The sequence below is a fragment of the Aulonocara stuartgranti genome, assembly GCF_965226115.1.
Source record: "Aulonocara stuartgranti genome assembly, chromosome: 9".
Taxonomy (NCBI): Eukaryota; Metazoa; Chordata; class Actinopteri; order Cichliformes; family Cichlidae; genus Aulonocara; species Aulonocara stuartgranti.
In genome coordinates this window covers 339549-357293 of record NC_138960.1, presented here as the reverse complement: position 1 = coordinate 357293, position 17745 = coordinate 339549, and the positions used below count along the sequence as shown (strand labels likewise).

General features: G+C 41.3%; 1 protein-coding gene across 3 annotated transcripts in view; it reads left to right on the top strand.

Moving 5' to 3' along the window:
• itprid1 (ITPR interacting domain containing 1) overlaps positions 1-5000 on the top strand; it is a 35862-nt gene extending 30862 nt beyond the window's left edge. For 2 of the 3 annotated variants that reach the window (XM_082545767.1, XM_082545768.1), the window contains 5 exons: positions 2645-2772; positions 3514-3625; positions 3718-4032; positions 4443-4493; positions 4723-5000. In XM_082545767.1, coding sequence (XP_082401893.1) covers positions 2645-2772; positions 3514-3625; positions 3718-4032; positions 4443-4490 — 603 coding nt within the window. In that variant the 3' untranslated portion in view covers positions 4491-4493; positions 4723-5000. Of the gene's footprint in view, positions 1-1749; positions 2773-3513; positions 3626-3717; positions 4033-4442; positions 4494-4722 lie in introns of those variants that run through there. The other variant, XM_082545769.1, reaches the window with a different exon arrangement.
• Positions 5001-17745: the final 12745 nt, after the last annotated feature.

Below are 17745 nucleotides of genomic sequence, written 5' to 3'. Positions count from 1 at the left end.
TCAAGCTGGCTGTAGTTAAACCTTTACTCAAAAAGCATCTCTAGACCCAGCAGTCTTAGCTAATTATAGGCCAATCTCCAACCTTCCTTTCATATCGAACATCCTTGAAAGAGTAGTTGTCAAACAGCTAACAGATCATCTGCAGAGGAATGGTTTATTTGAAGAGTTTCAGTCAGGTTTCAGAGCTCATCACAGCACAGAAACAGCTTTAGTGAAGGTTACAAATGATCTTCTTATGGCCTCTGACAGTGGACTCATCTCTGTGCTTGTCCTGCTAGACCTTAGTGGAGCGTTCGATACTGTTGACCATAATATCCTATTAGAGCGATTAGAACATGCTGTAGGTATTACAGGTACTGCACTGCAGTGGTTTGTATCATATCTATCTAATAGACTCCAATTTGTGCATGTAAATGGAGAGTCCTCTTCACACACTGAGGTTAATTATGGAGTTCCACAGGGTTCAGTGCTAGGACCAATTCTGTTTACATTATACATGCTTCCCTTAGGCAGCATCATTAGAAGACATAGCATACATTTACACTGCTATGCTGATGACACCCAGCTCTATCTGTCCATGAAGCCAGATAACACACACCAATTAGTTAAACTGCAGGAATGTCTTAAATAATAACAATAATAATGGATTGGATTTATATAGCGCTTTTCAAGGCACCCAAAGCGCTTTACAATACCACTATTCATTCACTCTCACATTCATACACTGGTGGAGACAGCTACAGTTGTAGCCACAGCTGCCCTGGGGCAGACTGACAGAAGCGAGGCTGCCATATCGCGCCATCGGCCCCTCTGGCCAATACCAGTAAAGACATAAAGACCTGGATGGCCGCTAACTTTCTGCTTCGTAATTCAGATAAAACTGAGGTTATTGTAGTCGGCCCTGAAAAGCTTAGAAATATGGTATGTAACCAGATTCTTACTCTGGATGGCATTACCTTGGCCTCCAGTAACGCTGTGAGGAACCTTGGAGTCATTTTTGACCAGGACATGTCCTTCAATGCACATATTAAACAAATATGTAAGACTGCTTTCTTCCATTTGTGCAACATCTCTAAAATTAGAAATATCCTGTCTCCGAGTGACGCTGAAAAACTAGTTCATGCATTTATTACTTCCAGGCTGGACGACTGTAATTCATTATTATCAGGAAGTCCTAAAAACTCACTGAAAAGCCTTCAGCTAATCCAAAATGCTGCAGCAAGAGTACTGACAGGGACTAGAAAGAGAGAGCAGATTTCTCCTGTTTTGGCTTCCTGTTAAATCCAGAATTCAAAATCCTGCTCCTCACATACAAGGTCTTAAATAATCAGGCCCATCTTATCTTAATGACCTTGTAGTACCATATCACCCTATTAGAGCACTTCGCTCTCGCTCTGCAGGCCTACTTGTTGTTCCTAGAGTATTTAAAAGTAGAATGGGAGGCAGAGCCTTCAGTTTTCAGGCCCCTCTTCTGTGGAACCAGCTTCCAGTTTGGATTCGGGAGACAGACACTATCTCTACTTTTAAGATTAGGCTTCAAACTTTCCTTTTTGCTAAAGCATATAGTTAGGGCTGGACCAGGTGACCCTGAATCCTCCCTTAGTTATGCTGCAATAGACATAGGCTGCCGGGGGATTCCCATGATGCATTGAGTTTTTCCTTTCCAGTCACCTTTCTCACTCACTATGTGTTAACAGACCTCTCTGCATTGAATCATATCTGTTATTAACCTCTGTCTCTCTTCCACAGCATGTTTTTATCCTGTCTTCCTTCTCTCACCCCAACCGGTCACAGCAGATGGCCCCGCCCCTCCCTGAGCCTGGTTCTGCCGGAGGTTTCTTCCTGTTAAAAGGGAGTTTTTCCTTCCCACTGTTGCCAAAGTGCTTGCTCATAGGGGGTCATATGATTGTTGGGTTTTTTCTCTGTATCTATGAAGCGCCTTGAGGCGACTTATGTTGTGATTTGGCGCTATATAAATAAAATTGAATTGAATTGAATTAAAGAGACACTTGAGCCATGAAAACATCAATATATACTTCTATCTTGTTAAGAAATAATGCTCTCTGTTGTGTCACTTGTGCAACTGGATTATTACTAACAGACTATAATTAATATTTAGTAACATATTTGATAACATATCCATCAAAAGTATAATGTGTATTATAAAACAAACCAACCTTAAGCTGTGTGAAGGAGTGTTGTGGTATCTGGCAGCGAGATGTTAGCAAGAAATTCTTCAAATTCTGCAGCTTACAAGGTGGGGCCTCTTTGCTGGATCAGACTTCTTGGTCCCAACTACTGCCAAAGAAGTCTTATCCATGGAGGCCCACATTTGCTTGATTGGACTGAGACTGGATCATTTGGAGGCCAAGTCAACACCTAAAACCTGTTTTTGTGCTCTTCAAACCACTGGTGAACCATTTTTTTCCATAGTATCCAGGGAATACAGTTTCCATGGCTCATGTGATGAGACTATGATCAATAGTAGGTCGAAAACCCTCTTTAGTGACAAGTCTCACTAGGGCCTAAACACCTGGGACTTTCCACCGTCTGTTGTTAGAACTGAAGAAGCTTATCGGAGAAATGTCTTCGACAGATAGGTGTTTTCTTTTTTTAATGATAACTGTGTCTTTGTTCTCTATAGTACTCTCTGGATGAGCTGGAGGAGATGTTGCTGTGTCTGCAGCAGTTTTGGTCTGTGCTAAGTAACATGGAGGAGCAACTCTCTGAAGACCAGGCTGCTGTGTTCAGTTGTCTCTCTGACCAGGACAGGTACAAACAATAGTTTATACATTTCTAGTGTGTTCTGGCTACAGGCACAACCAAAGTCCTTTCAGAAACAGGTTTTATCAGTTAGCAGTCCACTTGAACCGCGTCTAGGAATTAAATATATTTTGTTCTTTAAAGTATTCATTTTTAACCTTAATTTAATATAAAAACTGCACGTATAGAATCACAAGTCAAATCTGACAAAAACATTAGTCTGGGTCCCAGATCTTGCAAAAAAGTGAGGTCCTAAAAGCTTTTCCCACACATGGTAGTTATGGTTCTGCTGTTGTGTCACTCTCTTGGAATTTCTCTGTTTTACGAGAATGCAGTAGACGTGCAGCTTTATCATAGAATCAGTGAGTGAGGTGCTAATAACGTTCTGACTGTCTGCCCACCTCAGAATCAGATTGTTCTTTTTGCTTATGGAATATGTCATATATTTTATCTTCATACTATTTTTTCAAGTTATAGACCCTGGGAGTTCATTAGCATAGGTAGTAATTTAGCAGTTTTAAATGATCACCAATATTTATTTATTGGAGCATTTTCTGGATCCTTGGCCAATATACTGAACCCTGAATTGCCCCAGATGCATCCATTGCAGTGTAACTATGAGTGTACACTTGGAAAACACTTAATTGTTTTTGGTCCACATGATAACCAGCTTCGAGCATTGGCATGGTGATAATTACCATACAGTTTCATGCACCCAACAATAAATGTGTGTGTGTTGTGCGTGTTTAGAGAGAAGATTCGGGACATCGAAGAGCTGAGGCGTGCAGTAAAACGAGAGGCTGGTGAGCTGGAGAGGCAGTTAAAAGAACTGGCCTATGAGTATGATGAAAGCTTGAAAATGGTAACAAAATTCATCTCCTGAGACAGATCGGCAGGCCGATATATTTTTGTTTTTTTTAACTTTATGTTTTCTGATTCTGTGTTTTGGAGTAGAAGATGCACAGATTGCTGGATGAACAGTCTCTCCTCTGCTCTCAACTTAAAGTCTTTCTACCTGGAACAGTCCCCACACCATCATCTAAACCAATGCCCAACAGGACAGTAGCCACTCAGTGCTCTTTGCTACCCTTGCTCACGGCAGCTGACATACAGAGTAGCCACATTTCTGATTGGAAAGGCTGGAAGACTCTGAAACCTGGACTGGATTCCAACAGACAGTCACTTCCTGGGTCTGAGAGCATCTGTGATGGTCAGGGCGGCTCTCCCACCAAAGCAGACAAGCTAGACATAGTAGGCTTCTTGCAGAGAGTAAGAAAAAAAATCCCATTTTTATCTTCTCATGTGTCGATAAATCCTGCCTGCCACACAGCCGAACTGTGACAAAAGTCATGGGTTCTATATCTTCGGCTGCCTGCACTACGAGCTCTTAAATTGAACCTGATTGTGAAATAGAAGACGTTTCTAAACTGTCCACGTGACTAATTATACTATGAAAAATTAAAATATGAGTATTAAATTAATGTAACTTTTCAGAAAATCCACATTTTACATGAACTCCTCAGCTTATGAGGCATTTTTTAATTTAAGATGGTACACGGGAGTTTGACATTAGAACTAGTGACATTTTCTTGAAACCTAGATAACTGACAGAATGATTTACAATATTTACGTGAATGTGATCTTGCTTTTTACTGTGGATTGTGTATCCTGTGTTTCAGCTGAAGGAGACTTTGCATCATTCTGTGAACACAGACCCATCAGAATAAGAGGTAAGATTCAGTTGCAGAGCTTACAAACTTGTGAAAACACTTTTTTTTGTTTTGCCTAGTTAATGTGCTTTCTGCAAACTAGTGGCCCACTAAAGCATCGTCACCCTGGATGTAGCCAAAGGTTGTCTCGAAAGTTTGTGAGACAACCTGTGTGAGCTGACGTTTCCTTGGGTTATCTTCAAATCCAGCTGTTCGTTTCTAATAACTTTTATGCCTTCCTGTTTTACAGGTGTCAGGAACATTGTGTGATGCACACCTATGTTTTGTCAATATTCCATTCTTTCAAAGCCTTATTGTATGAGATGTGCAGTTTTAGTGTTTACTTAGTATTTCTGTCATTTTCGCTTTTACTGTTTGTGTCAGTATAATGGATCTGCTAACAAGACAACCAAAAGAAAGTGAAAAGGCATAGCATATCAAGTTTTACAAGAATGATGTTTGTTTTTTAAGATAAAGCATAGCAATATAATTGTGACTTAATTCATTAAATATAGTATGTTTGGCAAGTTTTACACCTTAATTATATTAAAACAATATACCTTGGAAAAGTAAAACACATTTGTGTGATTTGTGCATTCATAATCTCTGTGAGTCTTTTTTTGTGCGACTTCAGACTGGAGCAGGATGTACCAGTTACTGGAGTAAAATCCTGAATAAAGACTTCTAAAGGTTTTGGTTTTACTAAAGGATCGAGAGCAGGGCTGTGCAGAGACGTTTGAAAGTTAAAGGGGCACATAGAACCAGGCTAAATAACAACAACCCAAGAATCAAATATGGAATCACATCATACTATATCACTGTCACCAGGTGGGGACAATGCAAAGCAAATGTAGCCCATGTTTTACCTGATGGGTACAATGTTGCTGTTGAAGAGTTGCTGGTCCTGCTGCTGATAGTGCAGGAGGGCAGGGCTGTGTTGATCTGAGCCTGTAGACATTAAAGAGTCCACAGGAGAGATGGTAGCTGATTAAAGTGTGATTAAGTGTTATGAGATAATAATAAAATGCAAAGATTGGTGACAGCGCTTGGAACCATAAGACAACAAAACAGTGAGAAATAAACCAAGCTCTGCCTGTGACTCACTCTTTGCCTCTCTTCCTCCATCTATCACTCTCCACCTGCTGTCCATCGGAGAACAAGGCACAATCTGCTATTGTATTAATCTATTATTTAATTATTCACACTTAGCAACTCTTGAAAGAGGTTATAGAACCAACACATTGTGTTTATTATTGTTTTTATACTTGAATACCTCTGCAACGCAACACCTGGTACAGATGTTATTGTTACCTGTGCTCTTTGTAATCCAGCTGCTGAGGGATCCGCTGCCTCACACAGCTTCTTCTGTCACTGCTTCCTCATCATGTCCTTACAGAGCATGTCTGGACAATGTTATATCATCAGTAATATATTTTTTAAAGTCTATACACATAAAACACAAACACACATACACATACAGTGACATTTTAAAGCAGGGGTCGGCAACCTTTTTGATGACGAGTCCCATCTAAAATTTCCTCAGAAGTCAATGTGCCATATGATTGCATTAGCAATAAATTTAATAACGCTCTATATTAACAGTTGCAGCGCTGAGCGGAGAGCTCCTGAAGCATTTGAAGTGTTGGAATGTGGAAATTTCAACATCGCTTGAAAAAACTGCCAGCTAACAACGTCCCTCTCACCAGTTGGCGAAGTTAGTTTTAGCCAATTACAAGTTGAATCTGGTAGTTGGGGTTGTTAGCTAAGATACCGTCATTAAGAAGCAGCACAACTAATGTGTGTATGCGAGCTAATTTGCGATGTGCACTGCTGGCCCGGCCATTTATTTTTTAATGCACCTGCTCAGATTAACTCACTGCGTGTCGTGCCCAGGGCTGGACTGGGACAAAAAAATCAGCCTGGGCATTTTGACTAGAGACCGGCCCCCCAGGTATTAAAGCCATAAAGCCTTTGAATGAAAACAAACGCTGTTGTGACAGTGATGTACAGTCTTGTTGGTATATGTATGATTTCTATACATTTTACATCTGATAAAAACTTTGGTTGTAAGATTCAGATAATTATTTAATAAAAGTGAGACATTTTAAATGATAATAAGAAAGAAAAGTATTTCCTTGTGCCCCCCTCTCCCTGTTAATGCCCTACCTGGCCCCCTGGCAACACTTTGCTAGACCCGCCCCTGCACAGTTACCAGCTGTCAGCTAGAAAAGGATCCTGGTGTTATTAGTCTCTCAGAAACAGGGGCCCGTTCTTCGTACGTCGCTTACTACATCCAAGATCAAATGACACATCCAAGACCAAATCATCACGCTAACTGTGAGCTCGCTAATCCGGTTCTCCGAACACACCTGCTGTTGACGATTAGTACAGCTGGATGAAGTAATGTGAGATCACTGGGTGTCGTAAAAGGGGCTACGCATCGATAGTAGAAACATTGATCGGCAACCCTCTGATTGGTCGGCGAAAATGTCGAAGGAGCGCGCTCGGTATTTTTCGGCAGCAGAGCAAGAACTCCTGAGTGAGGGATTTCAGGAGTTTCAGAGTTTAATTAAAACGCAAGGGAACACTGCAAAGGCTGCAAAAGCAAGGAGAGAGGGCTGGCAGAAAGTTGCTGACAAATTAAACTCGTAAGTAATCTAATAATAACAATCATAATGGAGTGGATTGATATAGCGCTTTTCAAGGCACCCAAAGCGTTTTACAATGCCACTATTCAGTCACTCTCACATTCACACACTGGTGGAGGCAGCTACAGTTGTAGCCACAGCTGCCCTGGGGCAGACTGACAGAAGCCAGGCTGCCATATCGCGCCATCGGCCCCTCTGGCCAACACCAGTAGGCGGTAGGGTAGATGTATTATATTACACTATATTATCCAATATTATATTACATTATATTATATTATGTTACATTATATCCTCTTTCACATTAGAGCCACAACAGGACCCACTAGAACATGGGAACAAGTAAAAGTGGAATATAAGAATATTCTACAGAATGGTAATATTTATCACTTATATTGCTTTTAGTCTCTTGGACAGAGACCCTGAAATAATCTGTTTGTTTGTTCATAACAGCAACCAAGAAAAGGGCAGAGCAACAAAAAGACAGGTGGTGGTCCTGCACCCCCTCGTCAACAAGTTGGTTACGTAAATAATACCCTCACGGGAAAATCGATATCTCTCTATGAGCACACTGTCGCGCTGAGCTAAAGGATCCTGTCTATCCCGCAATATATGCTGAATTCTGAGGACTCTCCTTATCAATCTTGCACCTTCCGCAATGGGTGGCTCGCGTATATGGACAGGACATGGCTGCGACAGACTTCCCAAATCCACCTTCGCTTTTATAGCCGTGGTCTCTCATCCTGATTACATGAAGTAATTTACAATTACTACTCTGAAATATGAATTACATCTGTAATAATCACATACATGTAATAGAATGTTAATAGTACATTTCCCTTTTTTAGGAAATGACCTGTATGTATCTGTGTGACATCAATAAAAGGATCAAGTGCTGCATTATCTTTAGTTACATTGATGTTATTTATTTATGGTGAAACAGTGGTGGAATATTGCTGTTGTTTTCGTATAAATGAAGCGGACATACCTGCGTGGCCGCGATCTAATCCTGTTTACATAAAGTAAACCTGCTCCCCAGCAGGTTTACGCTTACGGCTCTGTTGCTATGACAGCAAGTCCCGGATGAGCTTCGGGGAACCGAACGATCCAAGATCACGCGAAATCGTCAACAATCTAATCCAGCTAACTTACTTAGCGAGGTACGAAGAACGGGCCCCAGCTCATAACTTCAACTCATTCATTTCACCTAAAAGGTAAACCTGTTTCTCCATCACCTGTTCAGCTCTGATGACTCAGTAAGGACATCTCCTGGTTTCATCTTCATGTTTCCCTCTCACCACATATCCAAACCGACATCATGACCAGCAGCTTTACAGCTGTGGCTCCAGCAAACATCAGCTGATACTAGAAACTAATATTAAATAAATTCTAACAACAGCTGATCAAGCTTAAACGTGCTGCTGTTGTTTAGAGCGACATGCGCTGGTTTCCTCTTTCTGGCGCAAAGTGGGCGATAAATAAACAAGAGAGACGATCAGCTGATCACTGATCAGTTTCATGATTGAATGAGAGAAGAAGAGGCAGCTGTGCAGCGTAACGACAGAATAAATCCAGCTTTGTCTTTTTCTATTCTAGCTGAAGTCAGGGACAAACTGTGCTCCTTCTCAGCTCAATATGAAACGCGTAATATTTTCTCTGAATGTGGCAACTCCGTTTGTATGGGACGGTTTACAACTCTACTAACTAACCTTATGAATAAAATAAAGTTCACTATCAGTAACATCATAGCACCCACCCAGCTGTATATAAACTCCGTCATGCTAGCTAGCACGCAGTACGAGTTATTGCAACTGACTGTAAAACGTCAGCACAATGAAAACAAACTCCACCTAAACTTGGTTTATATCTGACCCAGGGTTTCCCACTTGGAGCAGCTTCACTCCAAGCTGTAACCCTGTGTAAAAACATTAGTCAGCAATTAAATGTTTAGCTTGTTTAACTCCCAGCTCCACCCAGAGCCTGTATCCTAGAAGACAAATCTGTTAAATCAAACTTCACATTTGCAACCAACTGCAACTCACAAGTGTAATAAAGTATTCAGCATCACAGAAACAAGTATCCTTGCAGGTTTATTCTAAACTCATTAAACTCCTACTTTTTTCATTTGCACCAAATCATTTAACATCTCAACGTCATTCCACATTGTAATCAGTGACTTCCCTTAAGTTTGTCACTCACCATGAGCCCAACAGTGGTCAGATAATGAACCCCATGTAACTATTCTGTAACCACTGCACATCTGTTCAATTATCACTTGTCTGTCTGTGCTGAATCCTTTACAAGCACTCTTAAAGGAAACAAACATTAGCCAAACACAAGGTTCATCCTGCTGGTCAGGCATCGGTCATCCAGATTCCAGAGGTGCTGTGAAAAGTCATAAAGTTAACACTCTGCTGTAAAAAGAAGCAACACTGGTTTCAAACACAGTATCTCACTGTATTAACTTTTCCCCCTGTAACATTCACATTTCCTCAACAACACAGTGTAATTTCATCATCAACACATAGCCTGTAACCACAGTTTTCTTCACACAAAGTCTCAGTAATCCTGTGGTAGAAAAACATTAAGTTGTGTCCTGCTGTAAATCACAGGATGAAATCACATGATTAACCATCTGTTGTAGAAAAGAAATGTAAATGTTAGCGCTGCGCAGGTGTATACACTCTGTCTCACAATAATCTCTGTGAGCAACACAGGGTGGTGAATGACACACCCATGGTAAATTCACAGACACAGAAAAATTTAAACTAAAAAGGTTAAATTTTCAGAGTTCACATAGTCATGTGACCCAAGTTTCCTCCTGTGGTCTCCTTCTGCTCCTGCAACAGAGACACACACAGAGATACAGCCACACCTTTGTCAGGTGGGGGTTGACTTCACACAAAGGTGTTAAGTCAGTCAGTCTTGTCAGCTTTTATCAGTCAGTCAGTTCCCCATTTTTAAATTTTCATTCATTCACTCAGCGATTCTTTCTTTGCTGATAGTGGAATCTATCGTCGCATTTCGTTTCCACCCTCAGCAAAATGACGACAATTCAAAAGAAAAAGAATTTAGACTGGATTACCTCGATGAATCCTTTTGGGGACTTGCTTCATAATTGTTCCAATAAGTGGCTTTCTCCTGAGCCCATTTTAATTCTGGAGAAAAAACTTTGCAACCATTCGCAACAACATGTTGTAGTTCTCCCTGCTCAACGTTCAGATCTGCTTAGATGACAGAGAAATTATCAAACAAAACTTTCAGTGCACCATGAAAGTAACAAAATAAAAAGGAAAGGCCTTGTTAAATCACGACACGTGTTCTTCATCTCAGGGGGTAAATCGTACCAAACCTAATTGGCAGGCTCAACTTTGCAACAAAAGACAAATGAACAGTCAGTTTAATCTTAAACATTTATCCAAATCAGCCACACACAACATCAGCATAACCCTGTTGTCTCGTCACATAATAAGTTTCTTCTCATGTAACTAAATGTGTGCCATGGTAAAACTTCTTCACACACCAGAAACTCACAATCAGCTCACTCAGCTCACTCATTTAAAACTCCTCATCAGCATTCTGCTTCCTCCTCTATGATGCAACCATCTGTCCTCCTATAATATTCAGTCCACTAGTCTATGTATCACTTTCATCTTACTAGTGACTTGGACAAGATGACAAACAGAATCTCATGCTTAAGATGCTGTCTGGTCTTCATGAGTGTCATTGTATGTGCATGTAAGGGTTAGTATAGTTAATGCATTTTCTGTGTGTTTTTGTGTTCCTCTCTCATCATACTTTCATTATTCTCATCACTGCTTAAACAACACACATTTCTCTGTTTTTTTTTAACTGTCCTTTTCTCCAAAACAGAAAGTGGCATTACAGCTGTTTCAGGCTGAGGAACACCAAACACTCTTCGTGCTATCATTCATCAACACAACTATTTAATTTCTTTTTGTCCGCTGGGCAGGTGATCTGCAGAATCACGTCTGCCCCAGCTGGATACCTTCACTCACATAGTTTCACACCTCTCTGTAACTCACACACACCATGACGTCAGACTCAATCACCTGTTTTCACCAAAACAAAAGCATGGTGCTGATGTTACAAAAGTCTCACACACATGAATCAGGATGCAGAAAAGCTGTTGCCCATCTGAGGTGTGAGGAAGAAACTGAACTCACGGATAGCTGCATGCTTGAGATATCATAGCTCTGTTTCCCTCCCTCTGATACGTTTAACCAGCTCCTGCTCTGAACATGTGTAGCTTGCTCATCAGCTTAAAAGTGACTGCATACGGGGCTTCCGGTGACGCCATGATCTAGTAAAGCAGCATAAGGAACGAGCTCCGTCCAGATTAATACATTACTCCTAACTACAATTTTAAAACTCTGCAATTTCCATTCCAACCAGCATGGCATCGTTCCTGAGAGGCAAGGGATCCAGCAAACAGGATCAAAATAAAGATAAAGGCGAGCATTTGAAGCAACTAACTTTGTCCTCGAACGCAGATGCTAATGCTACTGCTAGCACTCGTGATGCAGATACGAGGATATTAGTAGAACTGGAGAAGATAAGAAAAGATAACAAAGACGGGCATATGGAAACACAGCAAGCTCTGACGAGACTGGAGGCGTCTTTCAAGATTTTGAGAGAAGATTTGACAAAGCTGGAAAACAGAACAACGGAGATGGAGGAGCGGATCGGCGACAACGAAGACTCCACCAGGCGCCATGAACGAGCCCTCCGGTACTTGTTACATAGAGAAATGGATCTCACAGCACGATGCGAGGACATGCAAAATAGACTAAGGCGAAACAACCTGAGGATCTATCGTGTCCCAGAAGGGAGTGAGGGGAGAGATGTTAAGCTGTTTGTACTAGAGCTGTGTAAATCAACTCTTCAACTTCCCGCTGATCTTAACATTGGAATAGAGCGAGCACACAGAGCCATTGCTGCTAAACCCAAGAACCCAGACGCAGCACCGCGCTCACTGGTGGTCAGATTCTGGGACTTCTCTGTGAAAGAGACCATTCTATGACAAGCCTGGGACCAGAAGCGTGTCTTATATAAGGGCACGCAGATATTTTTTGACCATGATTTTTCCCCGGAACTGCAAAAGAGGAGGGCACTGGTGAGAGATGCGGTAAAGCAATTAAAGCTGAAAAACATCAGAGCCAAGTGTGTGTTTCCAGCAAAACTGAGACTGTTCGAGGATGGTGGTGAGAAGACGTTCTCAAGTTTGACGGAAGCCCTGCCGACGCTTCAAGGGCTGGGGATACAAGTGCAAGTCGACTAGAGGGAGCGCATGGAAACGGAGCTATCCCGGTGCCGATGGTCCGCTGAGGGAACTAGGGCAGGTATGGCCCTCTCCCTTGCCGAAATAAAAACTTTCTTTATGGAGGACTGAGATGTCACTCCCGCCTGTTAAGTCTAATTGTTGAATGTTGCCATTGTGTTTCTTAAATTTGTACAGTCTTAGTTCAAGCAGTAGGATCAAACCCATTCCTTTGATCCTGACCACCTCTCCAACCACTCTGTACTGGGGGAGGTTTTATTGTAGATACATCCTATCTGAAAGATCTGTTTCTTTTGATGTAAGCTTCCTGGGTTTATGACCCTTTGGTCAGCAGGAGGTCTGACACACACACACACACACACACACACACACACACACACACACATTCTTACAGAAGTTCACACATATACATGAAATGCTTTGTCTTAGAACCAAGGGGGCGTGGCTTTGTTCTGACGTGTTTTGTGTGAACTGTCTCTCAATAAAAGGCAGCAGGAGGAGGTCAGATCTGGGGGTCATTTTCGTGTTGGACACAGACGAGGCCTCCCTTGCGCAAATAATCGATCAATCGACTGTCTTGTTTTCTTCATGATGAATAAGTCTCTAGAATTAGCGGGGCTTGTGGAAACACAGACCCAACACCGCCGAGTTCATTTTAGTTAGGAAGAGATAAAAAAAATTTTTTTTTCCCGCTTGTACAATGGATGAAAAGTGCACACACAAGTGGATACCCCCCCCCCCCCCCCCCCACTTATATAGCCGCAATGAGCCGCTCTGCGAGCGGGCAACAGCGACGAAATAACACATTGTGTTTTTCCCCCACGGAGGACTCGTCACCACCCTCCGCCCAGGGTACACCGGGGACTGGATTACTCAGGTTCTTTTTAATCCAGTCGGGTACGTGGAAGCTACTGTTCTTAATGTTCTTTGTTTGTTTAGTTCTAAATGTTTTTGTTTATCTTAGCCTGAGACCAATTGTGGACCACTATTTCATTGAGTATAATAATTTAGTTTTGTCTGTATAGGATATCAGTCTAAGATATGAAAGATCTAATTTGTGTTTCGTATAACTTAAAGGGTTTGAATAGTCCAATTAAAAGGAAAAAGGTACTGAACCAACTGAAAAACTTTGGGTGCTCCATAGCAATGCTCCAGGAGACTCACCTCTCTGAAAAGGAACATGGGAAGTTGAGGAGGGAGTGGGTTGAACAACAATATAGCTCTACTTATCAGGATGGGAGAAAAAGAGGAGTTGAAAGAGCAGAGGCAAAAGTTGGATGATTTACTAACGTATAAGGCGGAGGGACAACTACGCTTTGTTAATCAAAAATACTACCAATACGGCAATCGGGCAAGCCAACTGCTGGCATTTCAGCTGTGTAAAGAGCAATCAAGTAGGGTTGTTCATAAAATTAAATGTCCAAACCCTGGAAAAATTGTGTGTCAACCTAAGGAAGTTGCGAAAGCATTTTCTTTGTATTATCAGGAATTGTATAAAGAAGAAAATGTCCCAAATAAATTTGAAAAGATTGAACAATTTCTTAACCCGATTAATCTTAGTCAACTGTCTCAGGAAGAAGCTGAACTAATAACAAATCCAATCACCCTTGAAGAAATAAAAAAACAGTATTGGAAAACTGAAAAACAACAAGTCCCCCGGAGTGGATGGCCTGCCTGGGGAGTATTACAAATTTTTTGAAAAAGAGCTAACACCATTGTTATGCAAAGTTTATAATTATGCATTATTTAAAAGTGATCCCCCCCAGTCATGGTCTGAAGCTATTATTAGTGTCATTCATAAAGAAAGTAAGGACCCGACTTTATGCATGTCTTATCGCCCTATCAGCCTGCTTTGTGTTGATTTAAAAATTCTTACAGCCATTATTGCAAATAGAATTCAAAAACATATAAGAAAACTAGTGAAACCTGACCAAACAGGTTTTATTTCCCATAGGCAAGGTTCAGATAATGTTAGAAGGGCCCTCAATCTTCAGATTATGGCACAGGAAAGGGATACCTCTTCAATGTTCTTGAGCCTGGATGCGGAAAAGGCCTTTGACCGGGTAGATTGGGACTTCCTGCAACAGACTCTCAGGCATATGGGCTTTAATGAGACTTTTATCTCATGGGTCCAAACAGTATATAAAAACCCCAGGTCTCGGGTAAGGGTTAATGGTCACTGCTCTGACTTTTTCTCTCTAGGCCGTGGCACTAGACAGGGTGAAGTGTTATCGCCGTCCTTATTTGCTCTTAGTATTGAACCGTTAGCTGAACTGATCAGATCCAACCCTCTCATACAAGGAATTAGAGATGAAACCAATACACAACATAAGCTGTCACTTTTCGCAGATGATATTCTGCTATTTTTAGAGAATCCGGTCACCTCTGTCCCGGCCCTTCTGAGCAACCTTAAAGATTATGGTACAGTGTCAGGTTATAAAATAAAGACAAATAAATCTGAGGCGTTAATGATTGTTGGCAACTGGCCCACACAGCTAGATCGTCTTGTATCTTTTAGACACTCCAAACAGGGCTTCAGATACTTGGGGGTAGTTATTACTCCTAAAACCAATCAGCTACTTGCACTCAATTATGATCGGTTGTTCAAGGAGATTAAGGGGGACTTGGACAGATGGAACCTACTCCCACTCACTTTTATGGGGAGGACTGAATGTATAAGGATGAATATTCTTCCACGCCTATTATTCCTATTTCAGCACCTACCCATTTTGATCCCACAGTCTGCATTTAAATTATTAGCGCGCATTACATCCAAATTTATCTGGCAGAATAAACGACCAAGGGTCAGACTCAAAATGTTAATGTCTGGAAAGGAAAAAGGGGGCCTCAAGTTGCCTAACTTCAGAATGTACTACTGGGCAGCTCAATTAAAATCAATGGCTGCCTGGATTATTCGTGATTCAGAAATGCAGTGGGTATCTATGGAAGAGTATTCATTACCAGGTATCTCCCTTCGGAGTCTCCCATTTCTCAACCCCCAATCACGGAAAAAGATAAAAATAACTAACCCATGGGTCAAGCATACCGTAAAGATTTGGAACCAAGTGTTAAAAATGTTAAAAGGGAATTTGACCATGTCTCGAGCGGTTCCCATAAATGGAAATGTTGAGTTCCTTCCATCGTTGTCAGACCGGAGTTTTGAAAGGTGGGCGGAGAAAGGATTGATTACAGTCAATCAGCTGTTTGAAAAGAATACTCTTAAAAGTTTTTCCCAGCTGAGGGCTAAATATGCTTTATCCCCAGGGGACCACTATAGATACTTACAGTTGAGGGACTACATTACAAAGCATAAAGACTGGGACAATATTAGAGGAGAACCAATCGGGTTGGAAAACCATTTTATAAAACTGCTTGAAAAGTCAGGTACATTGAAAAACCAAGTGTCTTTAATCTACCAGAAACTGCTGGTTGACATGTCTGTTAATGCCTATCATATAAAACAACAATGGGAAATGGAGCTCAATATAATGTTGGATGATGTCACATGGGAGAGTGTCTGTTGTGGCTGCCATAGAGGGGTGGGTAGTCAAATGTGGAAGGAATTTGACTGGAAGGTTAAATTAAGATTTTTTAGAACTCCACTGAAAACCTTTCCATCCAAAAGTAGTGTCAGTGATAAGTGTTGGAGAGGGTGTGGGTTTGTGGGGGACCAGACGCATATTTTTTGGGACTGTGTTTACATACAACAGTACTGGATGGATGTCAAGAACATTATACAAAACATATTGTCAGTCAACCTCCCAATGGATCCCCTGATCTTTTTGTTGGATATCTTTCCTGATGGTTTCTCCTATGAGCAGCACTTTCTCCTGCATCTCCTCCTTATGACTGCAAGAAAAAAAGGTTACAATTCGCTGGCTCAAACCAGAAACACCCACGGTTGCCCAGTGGCTTCTGAAAACTAGACATGTCTATACGATGGAACGGATAACAGCTCAACTACAACTAAAAGTGCCAACCTTTGAGAGAAAATGGAGACTAATTATAAAATATCTTGAAAGGACACTCAAGCCTTAACATTGTTAACCCTTGTGTGGTGTTCGTATTTTTGTTACTCAGCCAGTGTTCATGGGTCTGGTGGACCCGCTAGAGTTTTGGCTTTCCAAATTAACACTATCAAACAATTTTATGTTAAATTACTCAACAGATGTTTACTTCATCCCAATTACAAGACATATGAACAGCAAACATGGTTAATTTTTTCCCTTTACCTTTGTTAGATCACATTTATGAATTAATGTGCTTCTCGTTTTTCTTTTATATAAAATGTTATAAATAAATCAGTTATAATCAAGTGGAGTGAGTGGAAAGACACAACACATTTACACATGAAAAAATAATTAATTGTTTAATTTTTCTTTTGAAAAAAACTGAACACGGGTCTCACAGACCCGAACACCATACAAGGGTTAAATCTGTGCTTAGGTATTGGTATGTATGTATATGTATATGTATATATATGTTTTTTCTTTTAAATTAAGTTTTCGAATAACCCCCACCATTATATGTAGCAGATTTGGTCTCAGGTCATGTTGTTGATGTGAATTGCCTTGTTATTTTTTGGCAATAAAAGTTCAAAAAAAAAAGTGACTGCATACAAAACGACAATGAGACCCACTCAAAGAGACCACGTCTGGCCTGCACACACAAAATAGACACCAACAAGAGCTCTGACCTCCTTTCAGTGGAGAAACCAACACTCAACGCCCTCAGCGGCGGAGAAAAACCCTTTTTAACCTCCTTTGGAGAAAACTTCTTAACCCTCCTTTAAAAAAAAAACAAAAAACACCTCCTTGAAAAAAATAAATAAGAAAAACTGGTGGAGAAACCAGGTAGCTTGCATCTACACGCACAGCATGTGCACTGACGTACCTGCGTTTAACCGCACGGTCACGTCAGTGCGCTCCCTAAGGCCATCTGTACTCACTGTGTTCATGTTGTTTCGTTCACGGGAAGTCTCTGGATCCCGTCAATCGCCATCCAACCTGAGGGGAGTTCAGAAGCAATCTCTCCGGCCTGGCGACAAATTTAAGCACCAGGGCTTTCATCAGGCGTCCCAGACGCTGGCTGCTAGCAGACTGCGGCAGCGTCATCTCGCTCCCCCTCGGTGGACACATTGTGTTGGGCTCCGGCTCGAAGGACCAAATAAATGTTGAGTCTGTGTTTCCACAGGCCCCGCTAGTTTAGAGACTTATTCCTCATGAAGAACGAAAACAAGACAGAACATCTTCAACCGATCTTTTACTCGCTAACGAGGGAGAGCTTGGTCAGAACCAGGCGGTGGAGTTACAGTTTACACAATACA